Here is a 21,316-nt window from a genome sequence, read left to right on the forward strand (position 1 = left end):
GAGCTGTTGCTGGGAGCGCACACTGTTTTTGTCATCAAAAAGACCAGCAGAACCAAAGTAATATAAATACTCAGTAAACAATGTGAACACAAAGCATACAGCTGTACGTGTTCAAGCACTGATCAGACCCCGAAAACAAGAGTGAGCAACTCAGCAACCTGCAGCAGGACGTATCTGTTTGATAAATACTCTGCTGGCCAAGTTTAGTCCAATATAATTTTTGTCCTTCACTCCCTTCATATAGTTGTACATGCCCCTGTTAATAGGTGCACATGTGGATAATGTACCACAATGCCAACAGCTGTGAAGTTGGCATTGTGAAATGCTGGTCATAAATACAAGTGTTGGTGCAACTCTATGGCTGGCTCCCAAAAACAAACTACATCCATTGCTGTGTGACATGTTGACACTGAAAACACAGTGTCCACCACAATGTCTTACACTGAGCAGTGAAGGTGGTTGTGCCTTTCTTCTCATCTGGAGAAGATGACTTGAGTTCCCCCAGATGAGGAGTTTTGTTACAGATGTGGACATTTTTCATGGTAGTGTGTGATTGGAACAGGGTTCAATTATTGACATGGAACAATAAGATTTTTAGCAATTTGTTTATGATCGTGGCTGATATGTTTAATTTGGAAACAAACTGGGTGTTCAGAAAATTGGGTTTGGTCTTTGGTTAATTGTCTGAGCTGTTTAGAAATTCTGTTTTCAGAATTGAGTGTAAACAATTGAAAGAAAAACAAAAGAAAAAAAAAAACATATTTCTTACGATTTACTCAAGTCATTCAAAATGGAAGCCAGACCAAATCATATTCTGGTTCTACTACTACCGTAAAAAAAGAAAAAAACTCCTTGTGTGCCAAATCAATTACTGCACAGAAATTTCACACTGGATTTATGTCACACACACTCAATAAAGTTACTTCATTTGTACCTGATTTTTCTTTTCTTTTTTTTTTTTTAAGGATTCAAGTGTGTTTACACAGATACCAGATGAATGTAACACAAGATGCCTGATTTGTGTTTATAGTGTGTTTATAAATCTAGTTTTTTGCTTCTTCAGTGTAAGGTTTTGCTAACTGTGAAATGGTTTTTATTTTAGTGGATAATCAACCATAAAAAAAACTGTGACAAGATTAGTGCGAATGCAATCTCAGCTACATCTGCGTTACCATGTAAACAAAGGAGTTAACATATTGTAACATAAGCAACTTAGATGGTGGTGCAGCATCTAATGCTGCAAGCCTAAAGCATTTTCTAGTTTTCACAAACAATAAAATCAGTGTTTCTCAAAATACCTGTGTACATGTGAGCATTATGGATAGAGGTGTCAAATTTTAAGATCTGTTCAAATTTCTGTTGGATGAAACACTGTATTATAAGAGTCCAAAAATTACCCTTACACATACTTATTTAACACTTACACCAGGTTTTATTTACATGCTCCATATTAATAATATTAAAGTTTATTCACTCAACAAACAAAAAACAAACAACAACAACAAACACTTAAATGCCTCATGTAATGGATAAAAATAAGGGGTCCTGTGAACAAAACAGTGCAAAGCAGCAAAGTCTCCATCTAGTGGATGTGAAATTTTCTTTTTTTCTTTAAGTCTCTCCCTGGCAGGTTAGAAATGAGAGATTTGTTTACTTATTTTTAGATTACCCCTGAGAATAAAGAAGTCATTCAGCACATGAAAGCTGCAGCGAACAAGTTACATATGATGTTTAAGTTGAACTGAAAATGATGATGCGTGGACACGAGAGTCTCTACAGTCAAATAAATAAATAAATAATTTGTTTATTCATAATGTTGCCCACCAATAATTCCATTTATTTTTTATTATTTTTAGTAAATGTTGGTGTTAGTGTGTGTATGAGTGTGTTATCACTATAGAGGTTATGGCCTCAGGCTACTCACGGCTTTCGGTGGACAGCTGGCTGTGGAGTTCTGGAAACTGGGTTTCTACGGGAACGCTGATGGTGCGGCGCAGAAGGTGGGCCTTGCCAGACGCAGAACGCCTCTGCTGCAAAAACAGGAAACAGAACTGCTGTAAGAGTTAGAGGCAGAGAAAAGAGAAACACAAGAAATTCAATGCAGAAAAAGTTGAAAAAACAAATATAATGAAAATAAAAAGGATACCAAAATAGAAAGCAGCAAGAAAAGAAAATCAGATAGCCACATAAAATGCACCAAAGCCACCTTCAGTAGTTACTATGGTTCCTTATCTGTGTTGCTGTGGTTATTCTGAACCTCATGTTAAGTGCTGTGTTGCACCTACAGCACACAATAGATGTTTTAGTCCTGATAAATGAGTTGTCATTGAACATAACGGACAGGACATTAGCAACACATGAATCTGTGTCAGCCCACATCTTCCAATAGCTTGCACTTAAAACGTTTGGCTCTAAAGATTAAACAGACAAAGGAAAAATAATGGCTGTGGTGAGAAAAGGGCCTGATGTCCACCAATTGGAGTGATAATAGCTTATCGAACATCCTCACACCTCTCAACTCATTGCAACAGCCTGTCTGTACTGTTTTCTCACTTCTTCTGATCACATGTCCGCCTGATAATCTCTGTGTCTTTCCGATCCTCTGACTATCCTCTTTACCTGCCTGATGGAAATAAAGTTTAAGGCCAGTTCTCAATTCTATTAAAACAGTTAAGAGAACAGTTTGCAGCATTGTGTACAGTGTAGTTGTGTTGTTGTATGAGTGACTTTTTTATGACTTATCATTTAATAATCCTGCGTGACCTAAATTCACTTGTCTCAAATATTGAAGAAGCAGAGTAAACACATCAAATGAAAGTACAGAGACAGACTAATCCTTAGGGAAAACATACTGGTATTGATCAAATATGTCTTTCCAGTTTGCCCTTTTCTTTTGTTACCCTGCATTTATAAGCTTTTTAATGCTTAATTTATAGATCATTCTTTTATCTCACACATCACCACGGCTCTGCAATAATTCAAATGAGCAATCTCTTAGATGGTAAAGTAAAAACTCCCCAGACTAATTATATAGATATATATATATATATATATATATATATATATAAAGAAGCTGCATAATCTTTTTTCACCATTTAAGTCACATCCCTATTATGGCAGAAGATCATGAAACATCAGTGAAGTCTGATGTGATGAGGTGTGACAGCACTGAAATGAAGGCAGAAATCAATTAAAATATATAATTTAGTCTATGCTGGTTAGATTAGTTTAAATAATAAACTAAAATGGCTTTGTTGGAATAATAAACTTATTTCATTCTTTATGAAAAGGTTACTTCAGAAGAACCAGTGCTCAGAAAGCTGGTGAGAAATCTTTTCTCTCTTCTTCTTTAGTTATTACTACTGCTGTGGATGTAGAATAGAATAGAATAGAATAGTACGCGTTCATTTGTCAAGGTTCAGTTGTTTTGTAATTTAAATTTAAGACTGATATAGTTTATTAAAGGATCTTATATGTTTCATTTATTTTGACTTTTAACTGAAACTTTAAAATATTTTAAAGGCTGAATAATAATTTAATAATTTAAAATGTTCTTATTTGTTGTGAGGGATAAAAGAAAGCTTCCCTATAAACAATCTGTCTCTCACATCAACAATGTCTTTGTCAAGTTTTTCTTCTTTCAAAGTAAAAGTTACGTGACGGAATAACATTGGTGCACTGTGTAGCTCTTTCCTGCTTCCTGGTTACTAACCAATCTTATGCGACTCCCCACGGTTGTCAAACAACAATGCCGCATTTGGTATTTTATGTCGGTAAAAGAGCAGCAGCGTGCAGGTATGGAAGCTAGTAAAAGAAGTGGACCAGAAAAAATAATAAAAAAAAAACCTAAAAAGCCTTGGTGTCCTGCTAAAAAAAGCAAATGACCAAAAACGGAATAAAACAATATTGGAGAATATTTTGAAAGGTGGAGAAGTCTGAGAAACCAAATTAATTTCAAAACGGATGCAGAGCTGGCAAAGGTTCTCCTCTACAGCTAAGCAACGGAATTTTGTTTATATTAACCAAAAAGTTTATCGTTATTTACAAAGATTTTAGTGTAATTTATTTCTCGGCATTCGTTAAATAAACTTGTGTGACTGTATGGATGTATTAGTCGAGTAAATTGGTGGTCTATTAGTTTACAACAACAAATGTAATGATGTTTTGTCCAAGTGAATAGTGTTTGCAACCTGCGCGAAACTCTCAGAGAAACTCTCCGTGTTTTTCTCTTTCGACTGCACTTCTGATTTGAAACACTAGGTGTCAATGCTACTTATTTTTCCTTTAATATTCAATTGCTGTCTTTATTGGCAATTCTATACAGCTTGTTTTCAACAGGGGCCCGATGCATGTATTTTGAGTACACAAAAAAAAACATGCACCTTTTCCCTCTCGTGCACACCTCATGCATTGTTCAGACCATGTGGTTTTTAAATCAAATGAGGTTTGGTGTAACAATTAGGAAAATGAAAAGGCAACAGAATTAAACATAAAACAACAAACTCATTTATTATTTTTTTATAATATATTCTTAACCAAAGGTTTTTTAATTAACTGTAGCTGTGCATCACAGACTCGTGTAGTGGCTGTGGAAGACTGATGCTGCAGTAAGAAAATGTGCAACACAGAGGAGCTTTAGTCAATATAAGATAAAACAATAAAAGTAGTCTGATTAAAAATCGATGTGTGCAGAATTAACTTCATTCACTTGTACTGCTATGACATTGTTAAGGTTATAAGGTCCATCTTGTAGTTTTAGGTCATGTCCATGGAGGCAAATTTAGGTCTTTCTGCTTAATGTTTTTATCATTTGGTCCACATGGAACAGGCGTGTCAGGAGCTTGAAAATGCTCAATTTTTAAACTGGGTCCCAAAGTAAAATCTAAAAATGCTACTGTTCTGTTTCAGTGTCTTACAACCTATACTTATCTTTCCTGAAAGTATAACTCCATAGCCCCACCTCTGCCTTAACCTGCATGTCTGAACCCCACCGACAGCTGCAACAATGACAGGTTACAGGGTTCTTTCTGTGCTAGAGAAGCAATGAGCATGATAGGGATGTCACTGCGAAATCCTCTGCTTCACAAATAAGTGCCCTTTTTAGCTTGATTCTCCACCGTCGTCTTTATCTGTACTCTAAGCTCTCTCCAGACAGTAAAAGTCAGTGCAGTCGCTTTCCCCCTCTCTCTCTTTCTCTCTCTCTCTCTCTCCCCAGCTTTCACCTATAAGCCCTGTTGGATTTCAGCCACAGTGCATGCTCAAAGTGAGAATCGTTGGTGAAGTGAAGCGGGTTAAAAGTTGTGAAGTGCGGATTTTCAACGTTGGACAGCAGATGGGCAGCGACAGCTCCAGGAATGTACATAAAAAATGTCACTGTGCCATCAAAACAAGTCAGAAACATATTTTTTAAGGTGAAAAAGTTACTAAGTTCTATTTTAAAACTTTGAGCGTACTGAACTCTCTTTGCTGCAGTAAAGCCACCAATAACTCGAAAGGGCTTCACATAAATTCATTTAGGAAACAGAAAAAAAAAAAAAAAGAAAATCTATAATGGTGTATTTCAGGATATCAACTTAATGCCTTACTGGCAATACTGGCAACACATAAAACATTCTGAAATCACACATTTTTCGTTGCTGGTATATGAAGTAAATTAGTTTGTGCATATTCTAAAACAATGTTTCATGCGACTCTGAGCACTTAAACAAAACTGAAAAGGCATTTGACTGATATGAAAAACTTTTCCAAACTACTTTGATGAACAAAAGATTCAGAGTTGGTGTGTTTCTACTTTTTGGACAATACCACAGAGCAAATTAGAATGTACAAATATTTGCAACTAACTTCTGACATTATCACTACTATTGTGATGACTTTGCTAAATATGATACCTCAGCATAATTTTCGAAAAGTCTGTGCACACACACAAAAAAATCATAAAGTTTGAATTAATTTTACAATTAAAAATAAACTAATAACAGCAGACAAAAGAACAGGGACACAGAAGGACATAACAACTATTGATTGCACTGTCTGCTCTCACCACCTCCTCTTCATCAAGAAGCAACATGTGACAGTCACCAACCGCAGAGTACTTTGGGTGCCATGCAGTTCTCTCTTCATATGAATATCCACGTGACATCCGATGCCTCAGCGGACAACGAATATCTAAAGGAGAGGGGAAATAAAGACAGAGGAACAGCTGTAAAGGGTGTCAAATATGCTATAATTATTTTTCCTAAATGCTGAAAGAGGATAAAAGTGGATAATTACTGTTTTCTTGGTGAGCTCCCATCAATGTGAGAAGAACTGCTTCTCAACCGCCTTACTTCATGAATGCAAAAACACTCTTCCAGCTAATCAATGCCACTGGAAAGGTAAAAACTACCACATACTTCTTGCCCCCCACCACCACCACCCCCGCTGCTTCTGTTATTTATTCTGTAGATGTCAGGTGAATAAAAAACACATTTGAAAAGAAACTGACGCAGGCATAAATTGGATTTCTAGAATCCGCGGTAAGGTGACATTGATCTCAGGAAAGCACTGCACATGCTTTTAAACATTAAAAATGCATCTCACACACTGCTCAGTGTTACACAGGCGTTGAGACTACTTCATTTAACACAGCAAAGTCATTTTCTGAGTTTTTCTCTCATCTTTTTCATTATCCAAAAAATGTCTGTGACAGTCGTCCACACGTGAAACCTACGTGGCCGTTAACCACGCAGGTTAATTCATGTGGTTATATAGAGAATTTGACTTTTTTAACCACTTACTGAAAGTGACAAGATTTTTCACATGATAAAGATGATGAAGGCAAGCTTGAAAATGAGGTGTTGGTATGTAAGCACTCAGTTTTATTGTTCATTGTGACAGTTGTAGTTATATCAGTAGGCTAAGGCATATGTGTGTTCTATTCACTTCCAAGTAATGACATTTCTAAAGTCTAAGACTGCTATTTAACCTTGCATTTGGGTAGGCAACCAGCTTCATTGTGAATATAATCGTTGTTACCGTTGCATTCCACGAGGGGGCACATCTCAGACCGGAGAGAGTTGATGAATTTGTAAGGTGTCAACAAAACAATAAAGTTGGTTAGTATTCGGTGTAATTTGTGTTCCCAGCTGAAAAAACAGTAGATGGTGGTATTGAACCAGGGGTCTGCAACCTGCTGCTCTGGATTTGCAAGTGGGTCTCTGAAGCTTCTATAATGGCTCTTAATACATGGCTAAAATGCTAAAGAACTAACACACATTTTTAAATATAGATATAATAAGAAATGCAAGTTTTTAAAAATTTTGATTGAATTTTTTTTCATGGAATAATTGCATGGAATTTCCACAACCTGATGACAGTAAAAGTACCAGTTATTTTATTTTTTTCTTCTAGTCATTATATTGGAAACTGTGTTTTTTTGTTTTGTTTTTTTTTTAAACAAAATTTTCCACAAATATCCACATCCCATAATAGAAAGTCTGTCTATCCTTTTTTTTTTTTTTTTTTTTTTTTGCAAAAGTTTTATGTTGTTGTTTATGTCTTTTGTTTAAAACCTAAAGTTAGAAATAAAAATGTGGTTCTTCAAAAATGACAAATTTCCTACGGTAGATATTTATTAAAAAAAATTGTAAGTTTTCTTTTATTTAATAGGTCTTGTAACTTTTGTGGCTATAAATGAGTTTTGTTTGGCTGGGCTGAGGGAAACATGGCTCTTTTAATTGTAAAGGTTGCAGACCCCTTCACTAAACCAGTCATTGTTACCACTGTTGATCCTGTGATCTGACAGTCAGAGTCGTAATGGTCTCCACACTACCCCTACCAGTTACTTTCAAATTGCAGCTTGTAAAAAACATAGCATAAATTTCTAAGGATATGCATGAACATTGTTTCCAACAAACACAAAATCTGCAACACATGAACATGGAATTAAAAGCAAGAATATTATGTGTGTAACAGCTGTTAACAACTGTGTCAAAGCACCTACATGCCCCAAATCACTTTCTTTCACCGACATGGGACCAAGTTTGGATTTTTAGGATAGCAGCTGTAATAACCTGATGATAAAAATACTAAATGTAAGGCTTGAAAAATATCAGAAACTTCATAAATATAAAGGACAAAGTGGTTTTTGGTGGATTCAGTTCACTGCTATTTTAAGGCCCCAACATGCCCAAAATAAGCTTCTCTCGTCGAGAAAATGCTTTTTTTTTAATTATGTGAGTCATAAATGTAGGTTTTGTTTTTTTTACAATGATCTAGCGACCTCGTGAAATTATTTTATGACTGTACTGGAGGTCAGGACCCTCACTTTCAGAAAGGCTGGTGAAGAGTATAAATGAGCCCTAAGATGAAAATGCATGCATGTTTACTTGTGCACATGTCTTATTTGACAGTTAACCCACTGTCACTCCTTGCAGAAAAGTATCACTTAAAATTATGTAAGAGCAAAGAGAAAACATTACACATGGATTGAGACTTTTGTCACGTCAGATACTTTATGTGTTTGACAGTAAGCTCTACAAATATTAACATTTCAGGTCTAATCTTTTGGGCTTCATTTTGGTCAGTGATATGTATTAATCAGCCAGCATCTAGTCAACGTTTTTGAAGCAAAGATGCATAGATGTTGACAGTGTCCTTGTTGTTGGTAAACATTAATGCACTCAACAGCATTCTCATATCATCAGTTTTATTAAAACAGCAGCTGGAAGCAAGCTGCAGCAGCGACCTTGTCTACATGTGTGCAAACTCTGCAAAATAATTATTTTTAGGATCCTTGCAATCGTAGAAGTTATGTCTTATTTTGTCGTAGTCACAACTGCATTAACCAGACAGACTCATCACCTTGTCATTCCAAGTCCCTGCACAGGCACCTTAATGCAAAACAGACACACAGATGTGGTTTTAGCATGCAACAACCGCCTGATAAGCTTACAGTCATGCTGAAGGAAGCAGGTGAGCTGTTTCTATTTAACTAAACTTCTGAAGAGATAAGTTTTAATTCCATGTGTTCATTAAATTATGTAACTTAGAATCAGGTTGAAAAGCTTTCAAATTTTAAGGAAGATTAAAAGAAATGATGGAAGTTGTTTTAAGTAGCGCTGCTTGCTATGTCTGGATTCATTTCCTTCAATAAGAAAACAGGACTGAGGCTCAGAGTTCATGTATGAAGCAGATGAGCTCTGACTTTTATATTTTTATGGTGTAAGTCTCTTAACAAACACAGCTACTGGGTTTCTAATTTGACAAAAGATAGAAGCAGAGACATATTTAATAACACCACAAAAAGTCACATAAAATCACATTCCACATTTTTTAATAAAGATTGTCGGAGCCTTTTACTCTGGTTGATTGACAGGGCCAAGGACAATTCAGCCATGTAATTTTAATAAACAATTTCTTTTTGTAGCTGCTCTGATTTATGATCGCAGATATGAAACACATATTTTCTGTTAGTCAATATAACAAGTACAAAAGTGCAAAATAAAGATAACCATCACCCTCTCGGTATTTATTCAAATGAATGTATGCAATCATTCCATTACTTAGTTGGTTCTGAGAATCTAAAACAAGCGAACAGCTTCTTAGCAGCACAAGAAGGGTTTGCTGAGGCATAATGAGGGAACTTATGATGGTTGTAAGCTGCTCTAAATAAGTAAAGGGGTTATGGACAGCAATATTATTAATTATTATTAATAATCAGCAAACAGCTTTTTTATGTTCCAATTATTACTTTTTATTGACCATTAAAAATTCTCTGTTGGTTGATATTTTGAAAGTTTGTTGTGGTTTTATCATTTCTTTGGATGTATGATTTATACATTTGATATTTGCAGGTCTGTGAACCATTTAGAAACTTTTCTGTTTGGATTTTACCCTCCAGCGATTATGACGAGATTATTACGTCCACAAAAAGTTGTTAAATATAGTAAGGGTATCTTATTGAATTAATTCAATGAATAATTGTATTGCTGCTTATTTCTTGAGAATAATTACCCAGTATTGTGTATTTAAGTAATAAAATCATTGTAGTTCTGCTCTGTCGTCCTCTTTCCTGCATTAACTGTAAGTGTCGATTGGTCCTACTTAGAAAATGGGAGGATTTTCAGCCATGACAAGCTGCTCAAATTCAGGGATTGATGGGTTCATTTGCATGAACAACTCGACTCAAATACATTTTTCAGTATTTCTATTAGATTAAGATCTGGATATTTTTCTAAAATATTAATTTTGATCCATTTTAAACCATCTTTATTTGGAAAAAAGCTCTAAGTGTTATTTTACTGCAATCCTGTCACACACTTCATTAACATGTTTCTAAGTAGAGTTGATCTGAAATAATATTTGACTTCATGGAATAATACCTTGTTGGTTAATACTTGTGGTGGCATTAACAGTTAAACTGTAGATTGGTGGACACAACTTTCTTTTAGATGGGTTTATAAGCTTTTTCAGGCTAATAAACATCCCAATCTATGCATCTAACTCTGAAATAAAAGGTAATTTTTGAGATTAAAGTTTTGACACTTGAAAGAAAAGTAATATTTTTTATTTATATATTTATTTTATATTTACACTTCTGAAATAATGTTTCATACAATCTTACTAGCTCGTCTGTAACTTCTATACTGGAGCTACAACATCTTTTCCAGAATGAGAGCACAAGAAAACACACTGGTCCGCTGTATTTGTGATGAATTACCCCTGATTATGTAGCAGACATGTTACTGAGCACACACTAAAACTGTAATTAGGAGCAGAGTAAAGAGACAACAGATCACTATTTCAATAGATTTGTGTATGTGGGCTCTAATGACAGTGCAGTGTTATGGATGAGTGTGTCAACCAATCAGAGCACCCCAGCTCCAATCTCACTCTAATGATAATTCTGGCTATGTTGCTTTTGCATGTGCTGACAGCCATGGTGTGCTGCCCTTTCCTTTAATTCATCTGCTGACCGAGAGGATCAATAACTGCATATTATTAGCATTTTACCCCCATTCATCGATATCTGCGGTTGGCAAAATGACAATAAACTTAATTTTTTGCTGTTTGTTTCAGAGCCCTTCTCTCTGGTACTGATTTAGTGAATATTAAAGAAGCCAAAATCGATTTGAAACAATATTCTGCATTTGGTAGGAAAGCTAACATTTTCTTTAAAAAAAAAAAAAAAAATCTGTTTAAGCCCCTGTTTATTGAGCGTGTTTCTGGTTGGAGCTTAATCTGAAGAAAACTGAATGCGAGGTTTTAAATTTACACACTTTTTTCTCAACATTCCAGGTTTTCTTCAAAGTTGTGAGAAGATATGGAGGTTACTATCGACTATCTATGTCATAACAGCACATGCACCTACACTGCAACTCCCACATTATATGGATTTCGGCTTCATAGCTCACTTAAACTGGACTGTTGAAAGAATATTTATATATGTATATATATATATATATATATATATATATATATATATATATAGCCATGTTTATATATAAGCATTAAATAGATGTAATATATAAATATAGATGCATTACATGTGCTAAGAATGTGGTCTTTCTATTTTTTACTTCTGTCCTGTCTCGCAACAGTTACTAATCACATTTTTGCTTCAACACACTTTTATACACAGAGCCAGTCAAAAGTTTAGACACACCTGCCCACTTATTCTTGATGTGCAGTAGAATTTTTTTTCTTTTTATTTATAAATATTTTGGATTAAATCCCATATCTTTACTTATATGCTTTTTTTAATCAATTTTATTATGTTTCTTAGAGAATGAAGCATTTGTCTTGTTAAAGTTTTTGTTATTGGTTAAATATTTTACATCAACAGTCAACTTTTTCTAAGGATTAGCTGTTATGCATTCACTTTAAGTCCTTATCCATTTAAATTGCAGATTTTTCCCAATAACGTGTAAAACAGAGTAACATCATTAGTAGATGCATCTGTTTAATTTGCAAGAATAGTAGAGGAAGGTTTAAAAAGATCAGAAATGTGACCAAGTAGCTGCTTCCTGAAACTTACAAGCAGTCATATTCTTCACTTTCTACATTTCTTTGAGTTCATGGAATATAAATATTAGATTGTGTTTGGAAGAACAGTGTGGCCCACAAAGTCTGCTTGTTAAGTTCTCTGAAGAACAAATGGACTGTGAAAACATTGGAGGGGAAAAAAAGGCATTCTGCAAGTAACATTGTGTCCCTGTTTGCCTGGAAATGATAAGAGCCTACAATGATACAACCAAAACAGACTCAAGCATCTAAGTCTTGATTTATATTTGGATCCAATCACCTTTAATTTCCTCTTTCAGTCTTAATGTGAGAGTTGTAGGTAGAGGAAAATTGGACAATAAAGATGCTAGTTAAAAACAGACCCAGAGTTTGAACTCTAGCAGCTGGTTGAGCATCTTGTGTCTGGCAGTTTGTCAAGAGGGAAAGGCCATCATTCTATATTTCAAAACACTTAACAGATGAGTGGCTGGAATGATAAATGTCTCCACTTTAACTCCTTAAAAACATAAGTGATGCTACTTAAGCTGACACTGCGATAATGTCTGAAAAAAATGTTTTTCACATTCAAACTGTTGTAGAAACTGTGCCAGGAAGAAGAAAAGATATGCACTACAGTAAAAAGCTGAGGATGCATGCATAGCAAAACTGCACAAATCACTGTCATGTGTCTCAAATGAAGCACACAGTGCATCTGTCACCTCTCGAGGTGCTGCTGTATTTTCTATCTGGGTTTGCTCAGGTACATAACTGATGTGAAGCAGCTTATGCAGGAAATCATTTCAAATGGGGGTTTGGTTGAAACTGCTAATGAGTGATGGGTTATCAGTCATGACAAATAGTTGTAGACAACACCCCCCCCCCCCCCCCCCCCCCCCAAAAAAAAGAGGTTCTGTTACTTAAACTCTTACAATAACTGTAATCTTCTTAGTGTGACAACAGTCTTCGTATTTAAGATAAGCAGACTTAAGTCATTTTAGTGAGATTTGTCACCTCAGATTAACAGTATTATCATCATTGAGTTAGAGTATAACTAAGTAAAACTGACTAATAAATTCATTGTTAGTCAGTTTTACTTTGTTATACTCTAACAAATTTATTTAATAAGAATTTATATCTTTTTGTTATCTTAATGGTTCTAATCAAAAGAATTGCATATCTGCATGATAACAGATCTGCAGATGCACATCGCCCCCTGCCCCCACCCCTCCGTAGGCTGAAGCACAAGTATGTGTTCTTTGTGTATCTACTTCTTAGCAAGATATCACAAAAACTTTCAAGTAATAGCCTAATATCACTTCTCTCCTTATCAAAGACTTGAAACATGGTGATGAGCAGTACAGACAATGCATGCCTTTCTCTACTCAAACAACACTTTAGGCTTTGACAATCAACTGCATCCATCGAGGGAAAATGAGCAGATCCCAGATAGAAAAAAGAAAAAAACAAGTCCAACCCTTGTCATTGTATCTAGGTCAGAGGAATGAACTACTCTTTGGTTCATATGCACTTTCACAGCTGCGCTTTGGGAGTAAAACATTCATAGTAGCAGGAGCTGCTCTACCTTCAGCACTGCCATATGGAAGAAAGCAAATCTTCTGTCTGCCACAGTCACAATCACAGTGTTCATCTCTTACAGCACAACACATGCAACTCAAAGGCACACCTAGAAGGAAAACAAACACACACAGGAAGATGGATAGATGAATAGATGGATGAAGAGAATGTGGGAAAGAAGCCAGCCTTTAACACTCAAAAGATGCATAGTAATGCATGCAAAGAGATGAATAACACAGAGAGCCACACTGACCTGTGGGGGAATGAGAGAACATGATTTCTTGCTGCTGCATCTTCACTGTTTGCTCCGGTGTGTCCACAAGCTACAGAATGTGAGAAAGCCAGCACGCCTCAGTGTGTGTTTTGATGAGAGAGTCTATGTAGAAGCTCAGAGAGTGAGACAGCAAGAGAGTAAGCAGCAAAAGCAGGAGGACGGTACTGGAGAGGAAATTAGCTTCCTTTTTACCCCACCAAGTGTCTCCAATCTCGCTCTTAGCTTCTCTCATTCTTGTTCTCGTTTGCTGTGAGAGTGGATGTGTACGTCTTATACAAAGCACATGTACTGCAGATGGAGATTTATGACGTACACAGTGGCAGAGAAATGGGAGGAGCAAAAAGGGGGGTGGTGTTGAGACTAAAGAAGAGAAGAGGAGGTGCCAAAGAGAGGAAGAAAGAAATTACCTTTAGTGTAGGCTTGCTCACTCAGGCACTGAGCCATCAGTCTTCCCTCCCCTCTCTGTAACCTCGCCATGCTGAACACTAAACCAATTCTAAACTTTCATGTACTGCATCAGTTTGCCTCGATGTGACAGATCCAATCTTTTGTGAATTTGCAGCCTGAATGGCAGAACACCAACATGATACAAGGTAGAAACTTGGTTTCTGTTTGCACTCTGTTCAATGTGTAACACACAGTACACTCAATTTAAAGTCTCGCTCCAGTAGGTTTTAGTCCCCTCATCTGTGTTACTCCAAATTGCACATTTACAGGTTTTTGCCATGAAAAAACTCTCTTATGCCCTTAAAATGGTCTACAATTGTACATGTTTTTTTTCTCATTTAGTAAATGAAAAATCTATGAATAAGTTAATCTGGACCACCCACACTTCCTCCCACCAACAGATGACACAGCTCACCTTGTTTCCACTATGCTATGCAAAGACCAGATGTAATACTAGAGTAATGCAGCTGCACATGTTTATACCTGAAACCATTTTCAGAACAGTAAATATTCCCCTTTTGTAAAAAATTGTTTTCCATGGTTTTCAACAGTATCAGAAATGCACCACTCCTCATTTGGCAGACTGAGAACCAGTGCTCCCAGTTTGATTGGCTGGTTGAAGTCTCGTCTACCAAAAGACACGACTTAAATGCAGACATTGCAATTGACAGAGGCAAAAAAAAAAAACATTAGTAAATAGATAAGTCAGCTTACCAGATGACAATCCTGCCCACTCTTGGTGTTGTGCTATTGGCTTGGTAGTTGTCAGTTTCATTCATTTTGTTGAAAAACTCAGCTGTTTTGGGATCAAATTTGCAAAGCAGTTTACCCAAAAAAACTGAGGACTGCAAACCTTTGTGCTGTATTTGAGGTGTCATCTTTTATAGAATGTTGTTAAACACAAAACTGCAAAAAACTGTTAATAAGTCACATGAGACATGATAAATTCATCTGGACACCCTGATGTCTGAAGACTTTAAAAATCTGATGTTGTGCTCTTACAGCAATGGCACCAACACAAATAAATGTATGCTTCTTCTCTCTGACCTCCAAATCACCCTTTTATTGCAGTATTCCAAACATGCATCACTTGAAGATATTTGTTTAGTTGGACAGTTTTAGTTATTTTTATGGAAAAATGTTAAAGTACTTGTTATGTTAAGATGTAAATGTTAAGAAATGTATCTTTACTGTAATAAGCCATACCTTATTTTATAATTATTGTCAAACTTTATGGATTGACAAGTCAGAACCTGAATTATATGAACAGAATTTTGCATGATTCCATTGTTTGATTGGGCCAATGATTATGTTACACCTTGTTACACCAATAAGAGTTGAAGCCAAATTCATTATGGATATAAACTAAACTAGTATTTTAGTTTTATTGTCTAGGCCAAAGTAGAAATGAAGTCCTCATTCAATATACAGTAGCGAGGCTTGAAATAAGAGAATCAAATTGGCCTTCTGGATTTCTGGTTTGTGCTGAGTGTGCAGCACCTGAAATTGGAGACAGGCTGAAAATAACCTTTTCAGGGCATTTTGATCCATTTGTTTAGTGTGCACCAAGTTTTAGATTATAACGGTTATATTTGCTCTGCACTTGTGAAGTTTTCCTTTTTCTTCTTTTTTTTTTAATTGAATAAGCCTGTCAAATTAGTCTTTTGATGAGCGGTTCAGCATCTTCCAAAAGATTGTTATTATTTTATTTTTCTTAGAAAATACATTTGTTTTAACTTGGAGAAAATTTGCAAATGCATTTTGAGTTTGAGCTAGAAAGCATATTTGCAAATGTGTAAACTTTGATTATATTGAATATTACAGGAAAACATGCTTCAGCTCAGATTTTGGAATCTGGAAGCAGTGGGAGGTATTTAGCATCATATTATCAAGTTTTATACTAGTTTAACAACCTTTTGCAGAAGTAACACTTTACAGAAGAATGATCAGAAAAAAGGGCAACCCAAACTTCATGCTTATAGACTCATAATCAGTTGTTTGAATGGCTTTTTATCCAGATACCCTGCAGTCCTTTTCTTTTTAAAAAAGTGCAACGGTCAGTTGAAGCAATTCATTCCAAGGTTTTGTTTAATAAACTGAAGAAGTAATAGAGAAAAAAGCTAGTTATCTACAAAGTTTAGGAAATTAGGACAAGAAAAGTGTGGTCTGTGTAGAATAAAAATGCAACAGATTTGGAAATCTTGCAGAATGTGTTTGCACATTCAGCCTTCAGTTTAATGGGAGAGCTCAGTGGGAACATGTTGTCATCCTCTGCGTCTTGCAGGTTATTCTTTAATTACCCTCTTCCTCACTCTGCATCCCATGGAGAATTTAATCACACACAGGAGGAAAACGAGCTGCCCGTATGTCTGTGTGTGTGTGCAAATCTTGGATCATATTAATTTCAAAATATGCATGGTGCTTCTTTAGTTGTTGAACACTTAATATTCATATGACTGTAATTCAAAATAACATAATGAGTGATAATGAGGGAGAGAGATTTTATTTAATGTATTTGTAGAGATGGAAAAGCTAGTTATGAGTCCATGAAGCAGGGTACACTGATGTACATAACACTTTGCACTAATTTCTATGCCAGTCAGGGCAGACTGGGCATCACGATGTGTAAAAATCCAGGGCACCTGCCCATCCTACAGCCATCGGCTTGCGTGCTTCCATGGTTCATTGCTACGTTGAACAAACTACTTGTGTGGTGGTGACAGTTGGCAGCAGAGGGCGCTAATGACATCCATTAGCTATGCATGAATTACCCCACTAAAGTAAATGGAAGGACAAGTGCTGTGTAGTTGTATTTTGCTTTTGTTGCTATGGCTATCAGAAAATGAAATGGGAAAGATGAGTGAGGGAAGCTAAAAAGGGGGAAAGAGTCACTGGAGACAGATGCTTTAAAATGTAGAAAGGTGACTGAGCTATTTGGGTGCAACAAATCTCCAAATGGCATTTTTTGGGAGCCAGGTGAGAGTTGAGACTGGGTAACAAATGCACGCTGTTCATGATGATGAACCAACAGCAGAGGGACTTTTATATTTGCAAGCAGGACTGATAGGCTGCCAGGCAGGGACACGGTGACATTTACTTGGGTTGTAGTTGCTCTTTTTCTTACCTTAATCAACAACTATCAGCTGCAGAATAAAGCCCACAGTTACACCTGACAGTTTGTTCAGCCTTTATATATATATATATATATATATATATATATATATATATATATATATATATATATATATATATATATGTGTGTGTGTGTGTGTGGATATATATGTGTGTGTGTGTGTGTGGATATATATATGTGTGTGTGTGTGGATATATATATATATATATATATGCAGAACAAAAGGCAAACTCATAAAGACACCAAGAAAACAAAAAGTGCAAGAAATAGATTATTAAAACTTATAGAAATATTAATTATAACCAGAAATTTAAGCAAAATCTAAATTAAAACACAAAGTTCAAAAGTCTATAGGACAGAGACAGTATGTCAAAAAAAGTAGCAAACAGAGAAGTCAGTCAATTAAGTAACAGCTGTTTCAATAAAGTGTGTTTGCTTAGAGGATGTCCGCGTCCCAAGTCCTGCAAACTGAGATTGGTTCAACAAGAGTCAAGGCTTGGAATCACAAGAAGGCCAGACTGATGAGAGCCAGGAGTTCTTATAACATGGAAGAACAGAAGTTTCTGCCAATTGCAGCTGGGATGGGCGCCTTGTGGTTCATTCTGTTTTCTGTGTTCATTCTTTCTGAATCCATGAGTTAAGCTGCTCAACAGGCAGTTGTTTTTATTTTCTGATTCTCCTCTTCACGGTGTGACACATATTTCCAGGAATAAACAGATCTGGCCAGTCAATACACACACTTTGTCTGTAAAGTCAATATGTTGTAGGTCTTGGAGAATGAGGTCTAGCTTTGTCCTACTAAAAAAAAAAAATTAAAATAAAAATAAAAAAACAAAAACACAGACCTCAGATGAAAAGTCTTTGTCTTGATGGCTGCAAATTTCTGTCCAAAAGTCTAATTTACTCCTTTGCATCATGGGTAAGGCAAGGCAGTTTATTTGTATAGCACATTTCATGTACAGGACAATTCAAAGTGCTTTACATAAAACAAAGACATTACAGATATTTAGAAATAGTAAAAGGCATCAACACATAATCACAATAAAATAATAAATTACATTAAAATGATTAAAAGCAAGATAAGTTTAAAAAAAAGTTAACGTGCAGATTTCATGCATAGGCGCATGAGAAAAGAAATGTTTTTAACCTGGATTTAAAAACGTCTACATTTGGTGAACGTTTAATCTCCACTGGCAGTTTGTTCCACTTGTTTGCAGCATAACAGCTAAATGCTGCTTCTCCATGTTTAGTCTGGACTCTGGTTTGGACTAGTTGACCAGAGTCTTTGGACCTAAGAGCTCTGCTAGGTTTATATTCTCTGAACATATCACAGATGTATTCTGGGCCTAAACCATTCTGGGATTTGTAAACAATCAGAAGGGTTTTAAAATCTATTCTGTGACTGACTGGAAGCCAGTGTAAAGATTTCAAAACTGGTGTGATGTGTTCAGATTTTTTAGTCCTGGTTAAAACTCTAGCAGCAGCGTTTTGGATGAGCTGCAGATGTTTAATGCTCTTTTTAGGAAGTCCTGTTAAAAGACCATTACAGTAATCCAGTCTACTGGAGATGAATGCATGGATGAGTTTCTCTTGGTCTTTCTGGGAGACTAAACTTTTAATTCTGTTGATGTTTCTGAGCTTCTTAGTGACAGCTTTGATGTGGCTGCTGAAAGTCAGGTCTGAGTCTATCAACTCTCCAAAGTTACGAACTTGGTCGGTGATTTTAAGAGCCAGAGTCTCCAGATGTTTGCCAATGCTACACATCTATCATGTTCTGGTGTAATAAGAAAATCAATGGAAATGAAACAATGCTATGGGCATTAATGTGCTTGCATTTGATGGAAGAGTGTTTACCATTAAGCACTAAAATGGTGTCATGATCCATCCTTGCTTGGATAGAGTTTTTAGTGGATGCTCATTTTATATCAAATCCAAACACCAACCATAAAAAAAGGGGGGGGGGACTCTCCATAGTAGATTATCATTTCATTTGAAACAGTCAATTTATATGAAGATTTCATGTTATGCCATGGGACATTTATCCTCTATTCTCTTTTAGTGACTGTACAAAAAACAGAAAATAATGTCTGGTCTAAGTTGTTGCATCTTTGAGCTGAATAATTGTTCCTGAAGGCTGTTGGTGTCTAGTTTCTGATTTCTCATACCTGGAACAAACAAATAAATTGATAAGTAAATATTATTTCTAGGAAGCAGACAAAAACTTCTTCAAACAATCTCACTGTTGTGTTGTTGATCATTTTCTTTCTTTCTTTACAATAATTTGTATGTGGTACAAATGGTACACTCCTCAAATGGTAGAAATTTGTTCAGGTGTGAATAATTACTGAACAAAAAGGATGTTTTTTTTTGTTACAATATTATAACTAGTCATACATGTTTGAGAATAGGGACAACTAATATGTGCTGTAACACCACCATCTAGTGGTCACGTGATGAAAGTGCAGGACAAAATGCTTTTCTTTTTTTTTTTTTGGTATTCCTGTTTGAGCCACTTCCTTATTTTGTACCAGTCTCTCATTAAGTAAGAAGAAGAAAAAATTAATCTTTATTTGTCAGGTTATCTTACAAAGCACACCAAAGTGAGTCCTCTCCTTGTAACCCATCACTAGTTACAGGGTGCATTTGGAGGGGGGTTAAGGGCTTTGCTCAGGGGCCCACCCACAGTGACTCACCTCTAACCACTAGACTACCACTACCCGTAACTAAGTACAATTACCCATCAACACAGTGAATATATGAATAATTACAACATGAAACGTGTACTCATACAGTGTAGATACATTAGTCTGGATGCAGTGGAGTACAACATTACTAAAATACCACACACTGCTACAAGTTAGCTTGATGTTGGGGCTGGACTGAGTGGGATTATTTTGGCTTCAGAGACACAAAACCAAACCAAACCACGTCTGCAGTTTCTTTGTTAAGGCCTCATGCCAGAAACACATTCTACAGACTGAGGCTTGCACGGCTTATTGTGCATACTTGTGTAATGATGTGAGCTTCTGTGGCTGACGAAGTTTGTTTGACTGCAAACATGGCAGAGTGTACTTGGCAGATTTTTTAACAGCATAAAAGCTCATTTTTTGAAAATACATGACCAGAATTTTAATAAGCACATCATTATGATTATAAGGAACGTGTGTGATCAATAAAGGTGTGACTTAAAATAAATATTAAAATGTGAATATTATCTCCAGTAGCTGCTTGTTTTACATATATTTTTACAATTAAAGCTGAATTTCATAATATTACTCTTTAACATTAGCTTAGTAAACGCACACAAAAGTAAATTTAGCCTTATAAGCTATTAAAACAGATAATTTAGATAACTGCTGAACATTTTTTGCTCCTCAGAGTCCGTCATGTTTCTGGAAACAAAAATCTACTTCATGCCAATAATAATCTAAGGTAGTAAGTGTGTGTGTGTGATGGCTGTGCTCAAAGACTGTCAGTGAAAAACATAACTTGTTATACTTCTACGGATGCACAATAATAAATCTTCTATTATCATGATACTGACATTGGCAATATCAATAATCCAAACAATAACAATAAAATAATACATACCTTTTTCATGGCAGACATTTTGACTTGAAATAGCAGTAGTAACCATGAGGCATGTTCTACTGCTAATCAAGATGCACAGTCAAATGGAATATTGCAATAATCAACAGTAAAACTGCATCTTTGTCCCTAATGTTGCAGAACCCTACATCCTGCTAACGCTCAGTACAGGCAGTGTTAGTTATGAGTAGTCTTGCACAAAATATGAGGTATGTTTAGCATGCAGGTCGGAAACCATACATCATAACACTTGAATGATGAGATCTGCATCCAGAAATGATAAAAAAAAGTTTTATTTAAAGTATTTCTTTGTT

The 21,316-nt window shown here is 35.8% G+C and overlaps 1 protein-coding gene across 3 annotated transcripts in view; it reads right to left on the minus strand.

Annotated features, from left to right (window-relative positions):
* LOC121629996 (disabled homolog 2-interacting protein-like) overlaps positions 1-13,858 on the minus strand; it is a 148,951-nt gene extending 135,093 nt beyond the window's left edge. For 2 of the 3 annotated variants that reach the window (XM_041970005.1, XM_041970004.1), the window contains exons 1-2: positions 6,044-6,130; positions 1,925-2,030 (exon numbers count right to left, since the gene is read on the minus strand). In XM_041970005.1, the coding sequence (XP_041825939.1) occupies positions 1,925-2,030; positions 6,044-6,070 (133 nt within the window). In that variant the 5' untranslated portion in view covers positions 6,071-6,130. Of the gene's footprint in view, positions 1-1,924; positions 2,031-6,043; positions 6,169-13,813 lie in introns of those variants that run through there. The other variant, XM_041970006.1, reaches the window with a different exon arrangement.
* Between the last annotated feature and the right edge of the window lie 7,458 nt (positions 13,859-21,316).

Source organism: Melanotaenia boesemani, chromosome 19 (genome assembly GCF_017639745.1).
Source record: "Melanotaenia boesemani isolate fMelBoe1 chromosome 19, fMelBoe1.pri, whole genome shotgun sequence".
Classification (NCBI taxonomy): Eukaryota; Metazoa; Chordata; class Actinopteri; order Atheriniformes; family Melanotaeniidae; genus Melanotaenia; species Melanotaenia boesemani.